At 54.3% G+C, this 19,100-nt stretch overlaps 1 protein-coding gene and 1 long non-coding RNA gene across 6 annotated transcripts in view; one reads left to right on the forward strand and one right to left on the reverse strand.

Annotated features, from left to right (window-relative positions):
* Nucleotides 5,095-19,100, reverse strand: part of PMM2 (phosphomannomutase 2) — a 35,414-nt gene continuing 21,408 nt past the window's right edge. The window contains exons 5-8 of one of the 5 annotated variants that reach the window (XM_021086654.1): nt 17,924-18,023; nt 17,493-17,568; nt 13,699-13,814; nt 5,095-7,159 (exon numbers count right to left, since the gene is read on the reverse strand). In XM_021086654.1, coding sequence (XP_020942313.1) covers nt 7,058-7,159; nt 13,699-13,814; nt 17,493-17,568; nt 17,924-18,023 — 394 coding nt within the window. In that variant the 3' untranslated portion in view covers nt 5,095-7,057. Of the gene's footprint in view, nt 7,160-7,356; nt 7,378-8,987; nt 9,103-11,982; nt 12,253-13,698; nt 13,815-17,492; nt 17,569-17,923; nt 18,024-19,100 lie in introns of those variants that run through there. The other 4 variants (XM_021086658.1, XM_021086657.1, XM_021086656.1 and 1 more) reach the window with 4 other exon arrangements.
* On the forward strand, nt 8,594-15,159 carry LOC106509702. Its single transcript, XR_002342432.1, has 3 exons — nt 8,594-11,651; nt 12,096-12,198; nt 14,338-15,159. It is a non-coding gene; the product is annotated as an uncharacterized LOC106509702 (long non-coding RNA).

The following is a 19,100-nucleotide window of genomic DNA, read 5'->3' on the forward strand; positions in this document are numbered from 1 at the left end:
TTTAGAACCCTGCTTACTAGCTGGTGCATCTTGGCAGAGCCTTGAACGGGGGAAGCAGAGCACAAGAGTTTCTTCTTGAAATTCAGCAGACACATGAAGACCTCTCTGAGTTTTTGGAAAGGACTTAGCAGGCCTACAGATGTCCTACCAATGCAGATCCCAACATCCCTGAAAATAGTAGAATGGGCAACTGGACCTTGCTGGGGAGTAGGGGAAAGTGCCTCGGGTGTCAGGAGAAAGATGCGAAGGTTACACATGCATTTGGAACGAACCCTTCTCATTGGTTGCTTTGAAAGTGTTGGACAGGGAATGACCAGGGACAAAATATAAAAAGAAAGGGACATGGTTAGGGGTAGTCAGTCACCAGTGGGGAAGGAAAACAGATTGCCCTGGGCCAAAACATAAGGAGAACAGTAAGCTGAGAGCGTCTCACATGGTAGCGAAAAACACTAACGAAGACGCCGGCTCCCTTGCACTTGGGCCTCAGGTGCACCAAGTTAAACTGACAGTGGAGGAGTTCCTATTGTGGCTCAGCAGGTTAAGAACCCACCTAGTATCCATGAGGATGTGGGTTTGATCCCTGGCCTTGCTCAGTGGGTTAAGGATCTGGTGTTGCAATAGCTGTGGCGTAGGCCTGCAGCTGCAGCTCCGATTCAACCCCTAGCCGGGGAACTTCTGAATGCCGCAGGTTGGGCCCTAAAAAGCAACAACAACAAAAAACCAAACCTGTAATGAGTCTTACCCCCAGTACCTGCCACCTCAGTCTTAATCAGTGGTGGAGAAATGGTTTCGGAACTGTTTGTCTCAACTGGCATTTAAGTTAAATAGTAAGACAGGTTAATAATTGCACTGGAAAACCTTCAGAAGGAAAGAATATTTTATGGACTGCTATTTGTTATGTATGTGACACAGTTTTGTTATTAGGTATTTTTTTTTTCTTCTGTCTTTTTGCCTTTTCTAGGGCTGCTCCCGCAGCATAAGGAGGTTCCCAGGCTAGGGGTCTAATCAGAGCTATAGCCACCAGCTTACACCAGAGCCACAGCAACGCGGGATCCGAGCCACATCTGGGACCTACACCACAGCTCAGAGCAACGCCGGATCCTTAACCCACTGAGCGAGGCCAGGGATCAAACCTGCAACCTCATGATTCCTACTCGGATTCGTTAGCCACTGAGCCACGATGGGAACTCCAGTTATTAGTTTTTAAAATCAGTACCTTTTTAATTGGTTAAAGCCCTCTTTAAGGAAATTACCTCTGCTTTGGGTTAAGGCATTGGAACTACCTTTACCCTGGAGGCCACAATCCACAGGAAAAACGGGGAGGGGAGGGGTTCTGTTATGACGTGGCAGGTTAAGAACCCAACTAGTATCCATGAGGGTGTGGGTCCGATTCCTGGCCCTGCTCCGTGGCCACGCTCTGGCATTGCCGTGAACTGCAGTGTAGTTTGCAGTTGCGGCTTGGATCTGTTGTGGCTGTGGCTGTGCCTGTGGCTGTGGCTAGGGTCTACGGCTGCTGCTCTGATTTAACCCCTAGTCTGGGAACTTCCATATGCTGCAGGTGTGGCCCTAAAAAAATATAAACCAGGAGGAGGTCCCGTCCTGGCTCAGTGGTCAACGAATCCCACTAGGAACCATGAGGTTGCGGGTTCGATTCCTGGCCTTGCTCGGTGGGTTAAGGATCCAGCGTTGCCATGAGCTGTGGTGTAGGTGGAAGACGTGGCTGGGATCCCCCATTGCTGTGGCTGTGGTGTAGGCTGGTGGTGGCTAGAGCTCTGATTCAACCCCTAGCCTGGGAATCTCCATATGCCGAGGCAGCGGCCCAAGGAATGGCCAAAAAAAGACAAAAATATATATGTATATATAAACCAGGAAAAACCAAGACCAGAAGGACTACTTGCACTTGGGCTAAAACGTTGCCAGCTGCCCTGCTACAGATCAGTGGCTCCAGGAGCAGGCTTCATTCAGTTAAGCCCCTTGGAAATACGTATGATGGTCCATCCCAGGTTTCTGCGCAGTTTGGGGAGTCTCCGAATGTTCTGAAAGACCCAGCAGCTGGCAATCGTGTAAAACTTTGGGCGCTGCCCTCCCCTGTCCATGAGGGTGCCTTCGGCAGGCCCGCCTCTCCATCCGAGGGGGAGGTCATTTCATTGCCGCTGGAGAAGGGTCAGCTCGTTTTTGGCCCAACGGTGCAGGAACTTAATACATGTGGGAAACAGCGACCCCAACCCCACCTTCAGTTACACATTTGACCACAGTGGTACGGGGCTTCGTCAGCTTTACAATAGCTACAGACAAAAAAGGACGAAAGCGTCTAAGGAGCATTTGTTGCCTCTGGAAGTAGCCGCAGTGGTGTCCGTCCCCCTTGTCCCACAAGATCAGGGCGTGGACATGGACAGTGGGGAACAGCGATAGGGGGAAATCTTTTGTATTTGACGTCAGGTCATCACTGAAGGGACGTTGCCTTAAGCTTGAGTTACACGTAACTGCAGGTCTGCAGGCGCCCTGAGCTAATGAGGTTAAGTGGAAACAGCTGTTAGCCCGCGGGGCCTCCTGGCCAGGCCGGCCTGTCACTGGCGGCCTGTGACTGGCGGCAGGAGGCAAACGGCGCATCCCCTGGGGTGCAGGAGGCTGGGCAGGGCTGACTGCCGCTGGGCTACTCCAGCCCTGCCGCCTCCGCTTTGGTGTAAAGGCGTGATGGTTCTTCGGGACCGAGCCGCATCTTCTTGGCCTGCCAGCTTTCCGAATAAAGTTGCTCTTCCTTGCCCCAACGAGGCATCTTGTCTTACTGGGCCTGTGGTGTTCGTTGGTGAGGGCTGTGAGTTTGGACTCCGTGACAAAGCTGTTTAGGGAGAGGTCCGAAGTAGGCATTTAGCTTCAAACAGACATGTCACCCCGAGGCAGGAGGGAGGGTTTGGCAAAACCTGAGCAGGTGGGGCCGCAGGCCAGGCTGTCTCCGGCTCCTCCCAGCAAAGGGGTGGGATGAGTTCTTGGGGCACCGTGGAGGGCGAGGCGGAAGCGGGAGGGGGCCCAAGGCCCGACTGCCTGGCCAGGTGGCCCTGCCCGAAGAGGACGAGGAAGCAGAGGAAGTGAATCAGGGTTACCCAGGCCTGCCTCGCCTCATCCAAACATCTGCCCAGCTCGTTTCCTGGCCGGCCTGCGTTCACTCCCCACCCGGGAGCGGGACAGACCTGCCGTCTCTCCCAGAGGGGCCTCCCCAGGTCCCCTCCCTCGGGATCAAGTTCAGGCTCCTCCCTGCGGTTTGTAAGGGCCTTCCTGGGGACCTCTCCCACCAGTAGCTGTTGATGGGCTTTCCCTGGAGGCTTCTTAAGCCCTGAGTGACCTTGACCCAGGGCCAAATACTGGGTCACCTTCTGGAGTGCAGGGGGCGGGGGCAGCCTGCTTTCTCATCACGCCAGGCTGACCTCGGGCCACCCCTGCCTCCCTGTTGCTCAACACTGAGCAACTGCTATTTCCCGTGAGGCTCTCGACTGTCGCAGAACGGGACAGGAGGGTCCGGGGAATGACGTGTCTTCATCTGGGGTGACAGTCCCACCTTGGAGGGTTTCTGGGGACGATCACATTAGCGATGGCTCACACACTGTTCCAAGTGCTTGAGTGAGGTTAAGTCCGTGAGGTTAGGTGCGTGGTCGGGATGACAGCCCACTTGGCAGAGGGGCAGACTGAGTGAGGCTGGCCTGCACCCGTCCCTTCGTCACACAGCTGGGCAGCAGCACAACTCGGATCTGCATCTCAGTAGCCGCCCTCTCCCCTGCCAGCTGAAACGGATGGCACTTAGGACTTGAACCCAGCCTAAACCCAAACTGGGACTTGAACCCATGGTTTTTTAGTTTTGCTTTCTACGGCCTCACCTGCAGCATGTGGAGGTTCTCAGGCTAGAGGCCTACACCACAGCCACAGCCACACCAGATCTGAGCGGCGTCTGCCACCTACACCACAGCTCACGGCAGTGCTGAGCGAGGCCAGGGAGTGAAGCTGCGTCCTTACGGGTACCAGTTGGATTCATTTCTGCTGAGCCACAACAGGAACTCCTGGTTTTTAAATTAGAATCATTCACCTGGTGTCTGGACTCACTGAGGTTCAGGGTCTTTGCGCATTAGCGCAGAAGGAATTCAGCAAGAGACGAAGGGATAGGCAAGAAATAGACTAATTAAGATAGGTCACTCGTGAGGGATGCAAGTCAGCAGGCAAGGAGGCTCTGCCCCCAGGATCCCGTGGGCTACAGTTTTATCCTCCAAGGGGAGTGGGGCTGGGAAAAGCCCGCCTCTTCCTTTCTTCAAGTAGTGGCTCCTCCTCGGTATCTGGTTAGAGTATTTGACCCGAAGGAGGTCGAAGGTCGACCGGAGGAGGCCTGTCCTGGTGCTTATTCAAATCAGCAGAAGGGCAGTCCTCAAATCCTGCCCTGGGTCTGAACCAGAATGCAGCCCCCCCTCCCCCATGACCTGAGGCAATTCTTGGCCACTGGTCAAGCAGCCTGCCACATTCTGGTGGCTTTTTTGAACAATTATTAACTCACAGTGACCTCTCAAGGTCCCCTAGGTTTCTCTCTCTACGGTCCCTTATGGGGACACCTGCAGCTACCTGGGGGACCATCTGGCTGTATCACACCCGGAACCCGCTGCCGGGAGCATGTGGAGGCCTCAGCCACCGCTGCCTGGTCTGCTCAGCTACTGTGACCTTCAGTTTGTGGCCCAGAGCCCGGCTGGGGAGGCTGGGGTGGGCGGGTGTCCGTGGAGCGCCCTAGGAGACGCGAGATGGATAAACCTCAGGGGGCGGGGGGCGTCACAGCCCCATGCAGGGTGGTGAAACGGTGGACCTTCCACAGGCTGGGACAAGTTTGAGTAGGATGTGTTTTACCTAGTTTTGCTGTAAGAAGTTAAGAAACCTTCTAGAGAATCCTGGAGCCTCACCTAGTGGGTGGAAACACGTGAGGGAAGGGTCTGGGCTGGCAGGAAAGTCCAACCCTCCATGGGACAGAAATGCAAGGGCCATCTCCCTCCGGAATCTGAGACAGTCGGCTCCCCTTTCATGTCACCCCTCAGGTAACAGCCAGGAGGAAAGAGCAGTCAGAAGGAGGAACAGGAAACCTCAGAATCACTTTAATTTGCTCCTTGTCATTTTGGAAGGTCATTACAGTATCATTTGTAAAATTCAACCAGGAAAAGATGCCACTGGATGGGGGTCCCGGGAGCCACTGGGAAACCTCTCCCCTGTGTGTGGTCGGGGGGTGGGAGGAGGGCGCGGGGGCTGACCTCACAGCCTGCTTCTTGCTGTCACCTGTGCTGATCCTGAGGGACGCCCGGCAGGGCCGGGGGAGGCGTGGGGAACAGGCTCCTCCGTGATGAAGGGGGTGGGGAGGTGGGGTAATCAGAGCCCCCCCATTGGGTTTCGGGTCCGCCAGCCCCCAGCAGAGGCCCAGCACCAGCCTGTGGCAGGACTGTGGGTCCCAACGTTTCCAGATGCTGAGAAGTGACATGTGAACCGTTTTCTTGGAAGGCTCTGCTCTGGACCAGGGCTGCCTTCCACTTTCGTGAGGACCGCACGGGGGGGCAGAGGGAGAGCTGCAGGTCCAACCCGGCTGCTTCCAGCCCTCAGGTCAAAGGCTGGGTGAGGGAGGCCTGGGTGGATGTGCTCAGAGATCAGCAGAGAAACAGTGCAGCCCCTGGTCTGTGAGGAGTTCAGGCCCTTTCCTGATCCCTGAGAAGGAGGGCGAACAGCCCTGGGAACTGCTTCTGGGGTGTAGTGTGCTGCCCCCAGTGCTACCCCGGGCTTGGGCAGGGGAGGAACGCTGGGTCCCTTACCACCCACCCCTTGGGGCTCTTCACAGTGTGGTGGACATAGGGCTCCCCTGCATCCTGGGCCCGTGGGGTGCAAAGTCCTTGGGGCGGTGGTCACTCGGCCAGCTGCTGCCACATGCAGGCGGCACGGTCATTCGGCTGAGTCCGTCTGATGACCACAGGCCGGTGCAATGCCGCACTCCTTCACTTCCACAAGTTTTGAACCGTCTGCCCTGGGGTTGGAGGTCGTGAAGCGTCCTGTCCTTTCTCATCACCAAAGCCCCCTTTCTGGTAGCGATGCCGGGGGTCCCGTTGGGGATGTGGTTACATTGTCCGCAAGACCCAGGAGCAGGGAGGGCCCCAGCGTTCTGTCTGCAGTAGGATGATGGCAAACCATGCGCCCCGGGTAGACGGAGTGCCCCGACCAGGGCTGGGCTGGGCGGCACAAAACACCCCTTGGTGGAGGTGGTCCCGTGAACCCCTCCTGACAAGCGTTTTTCCTTCTTCCTGGACTGTACCGTGGTTTCATGCCCACTGTTCTGAAGAACCTCCACGCAGGGTCCGCAGTGGCAGTACTGGGCTCGCTTCGCCTCAGCGGGGGAGGCAGGGGCCGCCCCACAGCGTTGCCAGTTCTTGTCGCTGGACGTCTTGGTGGCGACTGCCCTTCGGACAGGTGCGAGGCGCTCCCTTGCCGTGGTTCTGACGCTCGCTTCCCTGAGGCCGCTGTCTACCTGCCGGCCATGTGTACGTCTTCCTTGGAGAAGTACCTGTGAGGTCCTGTGCCCATCTTTTACTTGGGCTGCTTTTTCTGATAGTGGGTTGTCTGCATCCTCCTCTGTCTTTTGCGGATACGAACTCCTTGTCGGCTTTGCGACCTGCCCGTACCTTCTCCCATTCAGCATGTCGCCTTTCCATTTTGTTGATGGTTTCCTTTGCTGTGCAGAAGAGTTTCAGTTGGATGCAGTGCCACTTGTTTATTCTGGCCTTTGTTCCCCATGCCGCGGGAGACAGGTCCAGAGAGGTCATTGCTCAGGGGATGTCAGAGACGGTGCCGCCGCGCCTTTCTCCCGGGAGTTACGTGGCTGCAGGTCTCACACTTCAGTCTTTAATCTATTTTGAGTTTAGACAAGGCTTTCCTTCTCCCTTCTGCTCAGGAAGAGCAGGGGCTGCAGTGAGGGCTTGCAGGCCGGCACGGTGGGGGGGGTGTGCCCCACTGCCAGTATGCCCCCCGTCCCCTCCGCCTTCCCCGGGGAGAGGCACGGTCAGCAGAAGAGCTCCTGGCAGATCCTGCGGGTGTCCTCGGGCGCCGTCACGGTGTAGCTCACGGTCCGGGGGTCCTCAAAGATCTCGTGGTCGTTCCCGCCCTGTGAAGACATGAGCAGATGCAGGTGCCGCCCAGCTGCTCCTGGGCCGTGGCTGCTGCCACCTGGGGGCCCAGCACAACAGGGACCCTGTGCGTGTGCTGGGCAGGGCTTACCCTCCCTGAGCTTGCAGCAGAGGGAGGACACAGCCGGGCGTCACCGAGATGGCGTCTTTCACCTTCCCCTGACCTGCAGTTTAGCGTCGGAACATGTAATTACACCTGTGAACAAAACAAGGATGTTCCCGTGCAGATCCGTCTAAGGCTCATGTCTCTATCGAGAGAGCAGGCACAAGGGGTGACAGTTCTCACTGCCATCGATTTGTTTCCGTGGAACCCAGGCTCGCTAACAGGCACTGGGGGCTGAGGTCGGGCAGGTGGTCCCGAGCAGCACTGCCCTCAGAACTGTGACGACGGACACAGTCCATCTCTGAGCTGACGGGGGCCGCTGGCCACGAGTGGCTAGTCTGACAGAGGAACTGAGATTATCTGAGTTTGACTCACTGCAGTTTAAAGAGGCCCGCGTGACTGGTGTCGGAGCCGGGGGCCTGGGTTTAGGCCCTGGTTCTGCCCTTGGCCGGGGGGTGCCGTGGGTGGCTCCCCCTCTGTGGAATGGAGGTGGTGGTGGCACTTGGCCCAAAGCACCACAACCGCTGGTTGATGAGCGACCCTGGGGCAGCCCCCCACTGGGCTAGAGAGGCTTCCTAGCATTTTCCCCTTCTTTCACCTGCTGCGCCCCCAGGAGCGGAGGGCATGTGTCTGAGAGGGCCTGGATGTGCTGCTGGAGTGGGGGGTTTCCAGGCTGTGGGTCCCCAGGCTGTGCTATACCCCCTCCCCAGTCCCACCCCTCTGAGAGGAAGCTGCTTTCACAGGAAAGCCCCTACTTTCTTTTTTTTTTTTTTTTTTTTTTGTCTTTTGTCTTTTTGTCTGTTGTTGTTGCTGTTGTTGCTATTTCTTGGGCCGCTCCCGCGGCATATGGAGGTTCCCAGGCTAGGGGCTGAATCGGAGCTGTAGCCACCGGCCTACGCCAGAGCCACAGCAACGCGGGATCCGAGCCGCGTCTGCGATCTACACCACAGCTCACGGCAACGCCGGATCGTTAACCCACTGAGCAAGGGCAGGGACCGAACCCGCGACCTCATGGTTCCTAGTCGGATTCGTTAACCACTGCGCCACGACGGGAACTCCGCCCCTACTTTCTATTTCCTATACTTTCCTCATTAAAGCAGTCTAACTCAAAATTGTGAAAAAAAAATTATTTCGTTTAGAACACGATGCAAATAATGGCAGAGAAAATGGATTTTTCTCTTAAAGTGCAGGAGTTCCCATCATGGCGCAGTGGTTAATGAATCTAACTAGGAACCATGAGGTTGCGGGTTCGGTCCCTGCCCTTGCTCAGTGGGTTAATGATCCGGCGTTGTCACGAGCTGTGGTGTAGGTTGCAGACACAGCTCGGATCCCGCATGTCTGTGGCTCTGGTGTAGGCTGGTGGCTACGGCTCTGATTAGACCCCTAGCCTGGGAATCTCCATATGCCTCGGGAACGGCCCAAGAAATAGCAAAAAGACAAAAAAAAAAAAAAAAAAAAAAAAAAAAAATTAAAGTGCAGAGCACGAAGCCAATGAGGAGAAAACAATTCTTTGGAAACATCCTTTTAGAGGGCTGACACCTGAAAGTACCTGCTGCTCTCAGCTTTGTAAGAACCACCTCTCCCCAGGCTGACAGCTTCTCAGGCAGAGGTGACGTTCAAGTTCAAGACCCCAGGAGGGAGGGCTGCCGGGGGCGCTGGGTGGGGTCATGCTGGTGCTGGGAGCTGTGGCCTTGGAGCCCCTGGGGGATGTGTTTTCCCAGCGTCGACTGGACCCCCCCCGGGGGGGGGCTCAGGAACGTCGTCCTGGGCAGGGGCTCAGGTCATTCAGCTGGTCCCTGAGTTCATGGCCAGCAGCCCCTAAACAAGCACATGGGAAACCAGCTCTTATGATGGAAAAAAGGTCAGATTTCTTTTAGGAATGGCTGGGTGGCAGAGAGCACCTAACGAAGGGAGAAGGGATTCTTGCTCGTTCCCCAAACCCCCACATCCACCTGGGACGCGTTCACTCCCGTTTCGTTCACCCACTCAGGAAGGAGGGAGTTTCATGGAGTCGCCCGACAAACCCTGTGCAGCGCCCCCTGCCGTTAGGCCTGGTCTCAGCCGCCGGAGGCACAGAGCCCACTGTCCACCTGGGGGCTGCCCGCAGGCTCACGCGTGAGACTGAGGAGAACCCGCAGCTCTGAGCTGCGTGGCCTGCGTCCGCAGAGAGTGAGGGGAGAGGCCTGGGGGCAGAGACGAAGGAAGAGAGGGGACAGGCCCTGGCACAGGGCCTCTGGGCGGCCCGGCGCCAGGCTTCACACGGTGGGTCTTTCTGGGAAATGGATGGGGGGACCCAGAGCGGAAGCAGAGGGGCCAGGCAGTTGCTGCCAGCAGGCGGGGCGCAGGGCGGACAGAAGCCATTTCCAGACATGCGAGCAGGGCCTCTGGAACCACAAGGCTCACGGCTGCCAGGCCTGCTCTGCCCCAGGGGGGATGTCACGTGTGGGGACAGAGCGGGGCGGGCCGCTCTCTGTGGAATCAGCCGGGCTGAGCTCTGCCGCCGGGCGAGCCAGGTCCAGAGGTGCAGTTGGCCGGGGGTCGCACTCCCAGAGGGCAGCGAAGCCCCGCTGCCAACACCGCCAACCTCGGACCTGCTGCCCTCTGCTGCGGGGACCTGGCCTCGGAGCTCGGTCAGGTCAGGAGCAACACCCGTGAGAGAAGAAAGGAGGCTTCCGAGAAGGGGAACTTTCACAAACAGATTTGCATTTGCACCAAAGGTTACTGAAGCCTGCTGGGCTCGTAGGCCTCCCGGGAGCTCTGTTTCCAGGGAGAAGCAGAGGGAGGGAGAAGGGGAGGGAGGAATGAGGGATCGTGTTTCCAGCGGGTGGGCCTGGCAGGCAGGCCCAGGAGGCCTCGGCTGGGTGCTCGGGCACAAACGGCCTGTTAATATTTAATCCCCGCAAGGCCAAGGTCTGGAGATGAAACCAAAGACAGGGTTTGCCAGGCTAGGCCACAGGGGCTGCCCCATCCAGCCCCCCTGCCTCTGAGCTCTGGGGAGGAGGGTCCTAGCGAACAGAGAAGGGGGGTGGGGGGTCGTGGGGTTCAGTCTCCTCGCACCATGCCAACTGGAAAGGAAGAGTGTCCAGAGGGGGAGAATGATGGGGTGGGGCTTCAGGTCCCATTAGGGCCCATGGGTGGGCCCCCTCCTTCCCCGGCTGAAGGCTGCAGGGAGGACCCCAGTGGGGGGGGGGGTGAGGATGGGGAGACGGCCTGGGCCTGATGCTGGAGCACGTTTGAACATTTTAATTTCCTTCCTCTTTCCAATTTGATGTTTGAGTTTTAAAAATTTGATATTTAAAAAATTTTGAATTAGAAAAATTTGATATTTATAATTATTTTTCACTCGCTAGCACCTTCCCGCCGTTCAAAAAGTTAAAAACGGGATCCTGTCACAGTGGTAAGTCTCCCCCTTCCTTGTCCCCAGCCCCACGGCGACTGCGCAGTTTGGTTTTGGACGTCCCTTCAGACGCCCATGTGCACCTGCAAGCAGACGGCTAAGACGTGGGCTGTTCCTCCTGTGCTCCGCGCTGGCTGCGGGCCTGGCCACCCAGCATCCGCTGTGGGGCTGGACCACCCTTGGTTTACTGTCTCTCGGCCAAGGGCGGCTCATTCCTGGTCCTGCCCCCTCTGTGGCCCCTTCACATCCTCAGGAGTGAACTGACAGTCGCATTAACCAAAGAGGAACTGGGGAGTTGGAGTCCATCAGTGAGTGACGCTCCCCCAGTGTCCACAGGTGTTTTCATGTCGCAGTGGTCTGAAAGCCACGATTTTGTGGGTTTTTTTTTTTTTTTTTTTTGTCTTTTTAGGGCTGCACCGGAGGCATATGGAGGTTCCCAGGCTAGGGGTCTAATCTGAGCTATTGCTGCAGGCCTATGCCAGAGCCACAGCAATGACAGATCCTTAACCCGCTGAGTGAGGCCAAGGATCGAATTTGCAACCTCATGGTTCCTAGTCAGATTCGTTTCTGTTGTGCCACAAAGGGAACTCCGTAAAGCCATGATTTTGTTTTTACAAAAAGCATTAAACAGGAGTTCCTTCCGTGGTGCAACAGAAACAAACCTGACTAGGAACCATGAGGTTTTGGGTTCAATCCCTGGCCTTGCTCAGTGGGGTAAGAATCTGGCACTGCCATGAGCTGTGGTGTAGGTTGCAGACGCGGCTTGGATCCCTTGTTGCTGTGGCTGTGGTGTAGGCCGGCAGCTACAGCTCCGATTCAACCCCTAGCCTGGGAACATCCATATGCTGCGGGTACGGCCCTAAAAAAAAAAAAAAGCCATTGAACAGGCACTGTGGCCCAGGAATTCAGAGAGGCTGAGCTCAGGGGACCTGGCTGGCACAGCCCCATCGCCTCAACGCTGAACTCGGAGGTGAGTTTTAATGGACACTGGCTGTTGCAGCTGCCAGGAAGGATGGAGGGGTTTCCGGGACCTACGAGGGGTTAGAAAAGCAAGCGCCAGCCTCTCACTTCTGTACTCAGCTTTCGGGAGATGCCTGGGGCGGGGTGGGAGCAGGGACAGACACACAGAGGGGACCCGCTGTGACATCAGACCCTGTCGGATGGAGGTGGAGCCGCTGGGAGGGAGGACGCTGTTGGGCAGGCTGCTGAGGCAGCTGACCCTGATAGGGAAAAGGCGCTTAGCTCTGGAGCTGTTTGCCTGGAAGCCAGCAAACACATCTGCCTTGACACAAAGAAAGAAAACTGCTTTCAAAATGTCTACTGCTGAAATGTGAGAAGTTTAAAGCTCGTCTTGGGCCTGCTCTGCGCCTTAACTCGTTAAGGTTGAGACGGCAGCACTGTTACCCATTTCCAGGAAACCGGCGACAGAGGGGCGGGCCGAGGAGGACGCAGGAGTGTCTGCCAGAGTCACACCGGCAAGATGCCACCCCCACCTGGGGCCTCTGCTGGGAAAACAGGTACGTTGACGACAACTACGCCCGAATGCTAGAAAGTGACACGGCCATGCAAAGCTTGGTTTCAAAGAGCAGTCAGGGAACAAAAGCAGAAAAGAGTGAACACGACAGGTCCCACATCTGGGATCGCATACCTGCAAAAGGGCTGGGAGGCGTGTCAGCTGTGATTTGTAGGGACACTGACTTTATACTTCGTTTGATTTTCTACAGTGAACACACATTAAGAACTGAAGGGGGGGACCGCCATTCAATAGTATCCATTTTTTTAAAAAGTAGGTAAGAATTAAATTTCAAGGCCTGAATTCAAAGCACTTCCAGGTCAGAGCAGTGCAACGAAAGGAGGTGTCACAGCCATGTCCACCTGCCCCTAGAGCACGGCAGCCGGACTCAGCTCCTGGGGGGGGGACGGTCTGCCCCCTGCCCCGTGGCAGAGGCGGGCGGCTGTGATCGGGAAAGTGGACTCATTCAAAGAGCACGGAGTCGGCTCTCGTGCTACCGGCTCACTCAAGAGCTGTGTGGCCTTGGGTAGGTTACTTACTCTTTCTGGGCCCCAGTTTGATAATTGGGAAAGGGGGACATGAGACGGTACTCTCCAGAGTCCCTTTCGTGCTGGAAGCCTAGCACGCGGAGATCTCAGGGAAGACGGCAGGCCTCCGTGGGACAGAACTAGGCGGGACAGCACGGACTGAGGTGGACCAGGGACCAGAGGGATACGGACCTCGGATATGCAGCCTTTCTGATGCACCTGTGGTACCGCACAGCTACAAAGCCTCAGCCAGGACGCCTGACGCCAAGGGAGCTCCCACCACCGGGGGCATGTGGGAGGCAAGAGAGGGACACAGAGGGATGTAGACGAGGTGGTCTGGCGGGCAGGGACCATGGGGCTGCGGCCCCTCGGGGCCTCACTGGCAGCCATACCCCTCCATCCGGCCTCCTTGGGGATCCACAGTCCCCAGAAGAGCCTCGCTCTGCTGCCTGGGTGGCTCTGGGGACAGTCCTCCTGCTGGCATGGGCCTCTTCACACGGGGCTCTGCTCTGTCCCCAGTTTAGATTCAGTCCCAGATCCGGGATTTCCAACGGCCCTGGGAACAGCTCCCTGTCCCCTGTGTGGGAGGCCCGGCCTGTCCCCATCTCGCTCCTGAATTTCAGACTCATGAGCTTCCCCTGCTCCTACTGTTTAAGAGTCCTCATGGCCAACCTCACTCACTGTCCTGGCAGAAAAATAAAACCGGCTGAAGGCTTAGAAATGCCATGAGGACCAGTGGAGAGCATTGCCTAAAGTTCTGGAAGACAGGTGGGTGACAAATTTAAAGCCAAAGTGAAAGGCTGGACCCTCGGAGCCAATGGGGAGAAGAAGGGGCTCCCTCACCAACCCCTGTCACTTGGTTTGAGCTGGGCGGCCAGGTAAAGGGTGGGTGGGGGAGCCCATTTGCACGTCCCCTGCCCGCCCCCACTTCAAACCCCATCTGAACAAGGAAACTGCCAAGGCGCTTCCACACTTACAGGCATAGTTTTGTCTCCAAAGAAATAAATGGTCTTATAGCCGTCCTTCTCCACGTGCCCCAGGCAGTACCTCTTGTCCCAGCCGTCGGGGAAGACATCAAAGCTGATCTGGCCTCCTGCGGGCCGGGGGAGAAACACACAGTCAATATGAAAGGGAGGCGAGTGAGATGTCCCGGCAAAAAGTGTGCCCTTCGCTCTTGTCAGCGACTGGAGTGCTGGGGTTGATTTTATTACCCTAGTTCCCAGGGTACAACACTCTGGGGGTAGGTTCTAGAAATTAATTCTTGCATTATGTTATTTTTTCCCCCCAGCATTATTTCACTAAAAATCTAAAATCTAAAAAAGAGAGGCAGAGTGGTGACTTGGAGCAGGACCCACACCTGCATCCACGTGCTGGGCCCAGCGCCTGGAGCTGTCAACAGCCTCCCTCGGCCATGCTTGCTCTGGGCCCGCACCTGCTTGGTGGAAGGGCCTGTAAGCAGCCTGCATCCAGCTCAGGGGGCAAGAAAGAAGCCCCTGTGAAAGAGGACTGAGGGCAGCTTTGTTAGGCAACAAAAGTCCTGTCAAAGCTTTGTCAGGAGAACGTTCACCTCCTGGTTCAAGGGCACTGAACAATCCACCTGTTCATCTCTTATACAGGATCTTTCTGCAAGGCCAGGTTTCCAGCAAGTGCATGCTTATTGGAGCTGGTGAAAGGAGAGGGCTTTAAGAAATGGCCCATCAGCAATCCTGGGAAAGAAAAATGGAGCTGAAGGAATCAGGCTCCCTGACTTCAGACTGTATGACAAAGCTACAGGAATCAAAATAGTATGGTATTGGCACAAACCACAAACATAGATCAATGGAACAAGGTAGAGAGTCCAGAAATAAACCCACACGACTATGGTCAATTAATCTACAACGAGGGAGGCAAGACTATACAATGGAGAAAAGACAGCCTCTTCAATAAGCAGAGCTGGGAAAACTGGACAGCACAGGTAAAAGAATGAAGTTAGAACCTTCTCTTATACCATGCACACAATAGACTCAAATGGATTAAAAGACCAAAATGTAAGACCAGGTGCTGTGAAACGCCTAGAGGAAAACACAGGCAGAACCCTTTTTGACATAAATCACAACACTCTCTTTTTGGATTCACCTACTCGGGGAATGAAAATGAAAATAAAAATAAATGAATAGGACCAAACTAAACTCAACAGCTTCTGCACAGCAAAGGAAGCATAGACAAAACAAAAAGACAACCCACAGAATGGGAGAAAATCTTTGCCAGTGAAGTGGCTGACAAGGGGTTATTAATTTCGAAAATACACAAACAGCTCAGGCAGCTCAATATAAAAAAAAAGTCTGGTCAAAAATTGAGAAGACCTAAATAGACATTTCTCCAAAGACAGACAACATGGCCAAACAGCACATGAAAAGATGCTCAACACTGCTAATTTTTAGAGAAACATAAATCAAAACTACAACGAGGAGGTCCCGTTGTGGCTCAGTGGTTAATGAATCTGACTAATATCCATGAAGATGCAGGGTCGATCCCTGACCTTGCTCAGTGGGTTAAGGATCTGGTGTTACCATGAGCTGTGGTGTAGGTCGCAGACGCAGCTGGGATCTAGTATTGCTCTGGCTGTGGTAAAGGCCGGTGGCTGCAGCTCCGATTGGACCCCTAGCTTGGGAATCTCCATATGCTGCAGGTGCGGCCCTAAAAAAAAAACCAAACAAAAAAACCCCAATGAGGTACCACTTCACACTAGTCAGAATGGCCATCATCAAAGAGTCTACAAATAAATGCTGGAGTCGGTGTGGAGAGAAGGGAACCCTCTACACTGGTGGTGGGAATGTAAATTGGTAAAACACTATGGAGGTTCCTCAAAAAAAAAAAAAAAAAAAAAAAAACCAACCCTAAAAACTACTGTATGATCCAGCAATCCCACTCCCAGGCATTTATCCACAGAAAACCATAATTCGAAAAGATACATGCACCCCGATGTTCACTGCAGCCCTATTTACAACAGCCAAGACATGGAAGCCACCTAAGTGTCCACAGACAGAGGAGTGGATAAAGAGGATGTGGTGTGTGTGTGAGTACACCTATGTACACACACACACACACACACTGGGATGTTACTCAGCCGTAGTAAAGAATGAAACAACGCCATTTGCGGCAACACGGATGGACCTAGAGATGATCATACTAAGTGAAGTCATACAAAGACAGATACCACCTACCACTCATAGGTGGAATCTAAAAAAAAATGATACAAATGAACTGATTAATAAAACAGAAACAAACTCACATACTTCAAAAAAACCTATGGTTACCTAAGGGCAAAGGGAGGGTGGAGGATCAACCAGGAGTTTGAGATTAATATACACACACTACCATAAAGAAAACAGATGAACAGGATGTGCTGTGTGGCACAGGGACCTCTATTCACTATCCTGCAACAACCTCAGAGTTCCCCTTGTGACTCAGTGGTTAGTGAACCTGACTAGTATCCATAAGGTTGCGGGTTTGATCCCTGGCCTCGCTCAGTGGGTAAGGATCTGGTGTTGCTGTGAGCTGTGGTGTAGGCCGGCAGCTACAGTTCTGATTGGACCCTTAGCCTGGGAACCTCCATCTGCCCCTGGCGCAGCTCTAAAAAGACAAAAAACAAAAACAAAAACAAAAAAACGGCAATAACCTACGTGGGAGAAGAACCTGCAAAAGAATGGGTATAAGTATAATGGAGTGGATACACGTACACCTGAAACTAATGCCACATCTTAAATCAACTATACTTCAATTAAAAAAAAAAGAAGAAAGGAATGGTTCATGACGGCAATCGGCCTGCTCTCAGCAGGTGACAGGCACGTTGCACCCCCAGGCGCCGCAGGGCAGCTCCACAGCAGACAGACCCCCTCCCCATTCTGGGCCTCGGGTTTTTTTGTTGTTGTTGTTGCGTCCATGGCATGTGGAAGTTCTTGGTCCGAGGACTGAACCTGAGCCACAGCAGTGACAACACTGGATCCTGAACCTATTGCACTACCAGGGAACTCCTCAAGGCCTTGTTTTTCTTTCTTTTGTTTGATATGAAAGTTCCTGGGCCAGGGATAGAATCTGAGCATCATCTGCGACCTAAGCATGGCGACACCAGATCCTTAACCTGCTGTGCCAGGCCAGTGCCACAGAGACAAGCCAGCTCATTAAGCCACTGTGCCACAGCGTGAACTCCTGTGCTTTGCCGTCTTGATTTGTTAAGACTAACCCAAGTGACGAGTCTGGCTCCTCGCCGTTCAAACCCTACAGGAGTCGGAATACACTCAGGCTCCTCAGGGGCCCCGTCCCATCTCTCTCCTGTGGCATCACCTGCACGCTGGCTTCTCCCAGAGGTATGGGGCTAAGTTCTTCCTCGTCACTACGTAAGAGGCTCTTATTACTTTATTTTGGCCGGGTCCATGGTGTGTGGAAATTCTCAGCCAGAGATCAAAGCTGTGCCATAGCAATGACAACGCTGAAGCCCTAACCCTAGGCTACCAGGCAACTCCGAGATGCTCTTATTTTTGACCAGGAGAAGCACAGGGAGGAAGAATCCTGGCTGGGTGAGAATTTTAAACGAAACCCGGCAGCTTGGTAGTCACTCCTACCTCGGCAAGTCTCTGCTACGGCTGCTTATGGAGAGCGGTTCCCCCTCCTCTTGCTCAGCCCCCTTCCCATCTGCAACGCCAGTGCAGTTCAGGCTCAAGAGCGCGATGGCCCCCAACCACCTGCCGGCAAATGGCTTCCAGACGGTGAAACCCATTCAGACATACAATACCTATGGAAAATGTGAGGCCTTTCCCTGCAAACTCTTGCCGCAGATCCTCCACGAATTTTTGTCTGATATTTTCTTTCTGAGAAGAACAAAAAGGTAAGGATAGGCACTGCATTAGAAAGTGCTCTTTTCTGGGGAATTCCCATTGTGGCTCAGGGGTGATGAACCTGACTAGCATCCATGAGGACATGGGTTCAATCCCTGGCCTCGCTCAGTGGGTTAGGGATCTGGCGTTGCCGTGGTGTAGGCTGGCAGCTGCAGCTCCAATTAGACCCCTAGCCTGGGAATGTCCATGTGCTGCAGGTGAGGCCCTAAAAAAGCAAAAAAAAAAACCAAAAAAAACCCAACGCCCCCCCCCCCCAAATGCAAGCACACTTTCTTGGTCACAGAGACGCACACCTCATCTCTATAAACCCAGGCTATTTCAGACTCACTTTGTCAAGTTCGTAGAACTCAATGCGTTCTTCTTGGCTGCAGCTCCTTCCGATGGGAGACACGTTCAACATCCCGTTTCGGAATTCAATGAAGGTACCCCTGGCGATGAAAAAAGGTCCCGGAGAGACATCATATTTTTGAGGAATGTTAGGGATGGAGAAACAGGCGAGAAAGTGGGGCAATTCCAAAGGCAGAGGCTGGTGTGTCCATGATCAACATGTGGCAGAGCTGTGCTGGGCTGTGCGGCAGCCACAAGCCCACGTGGCTACAGAGCTTTGAACTATGGCTCATCCGATCTGAGAGGAGTGTTTAGTATCTGCCACGTGTGGGAGTTCCTGGGCCAGGGACTTCAGTAGAGCTTCAGCCCTGACCTACGCTGCAGCTGCAGCAATGCTGGAGCCTTCAACCCACGGCACTGGGCCAGGGATGGAACCTGCACCTCCACAGTGACCTGAGCTGCTGCAGTCAGATTCTTAACCTGCTGTGCCATGGTGGGAACTCCTAGGAGTGTCATCGTCATTAAGGGTACTTTATATTGAATATATTTGAAATAATTACATTTTGGACATATGGTGTTAAATAAAACATATTCATTTTAGGAGTTCCTATTGTGGCTTAGTGGGCTAAGAACCTGACTAGCATCCACGAAGATGTGGGTTCGATCCCTGGCCTTGCACGGTGGGTTAAGGATCTGGCGTTGCCGCAAGCTGCAGCACAAGTTGCAGCTGCAGCTCTGATTCGATTCCTCGTCTGGGAACTTTCATATGCTGCAGGTGTGGCCGTAAAAAGAAAATAAAATTAATTTCACTTGTTCCTTTCAACCTTTTTTAAAAAACACGGCCACAGAAACTTAATAGGGCTCACATTCTATTTCTGTTAGAGGGCATAACAATTAACAAAGAGCTACAGAAACAACGACCAAAGTTTCAAGTTCCCTGAGAAATCTGAAAATATGGCTGGGCTGTGTGGCAGCCAGTGACCTAGTGAAATGCTGATTTTCACCAGCAAAGTGACACAGGAAATGGTGCTGAGGACCAGAGATAAGCCTCAGAAATAGCACTTCAAGGACACAGGCCAGGCTGGGGGGCCGGGGGCTTGTTTGCTGAGGACCAGGCTCCAAGGCCACCGCTTATAAGATGACCCTCCCGAAGCCTCCAAGAGGGGCTCGCGGCCCTC

This window comes from Sus scrofa, chromosome 3, assembly GCF_000003025.6.
Source record: "Sus scrofa isolate TJ Tabasco breed Duroc chromosome 3, Sscrofa11.1, whole genome shotgun sequence".
In the NCBI taxonomy this organism is placed as follows: Eukaryota; Metazoa; Chordata; class Mammalia; order Artiodactyla; family Suidae; genus Sus; species Sus scrofa.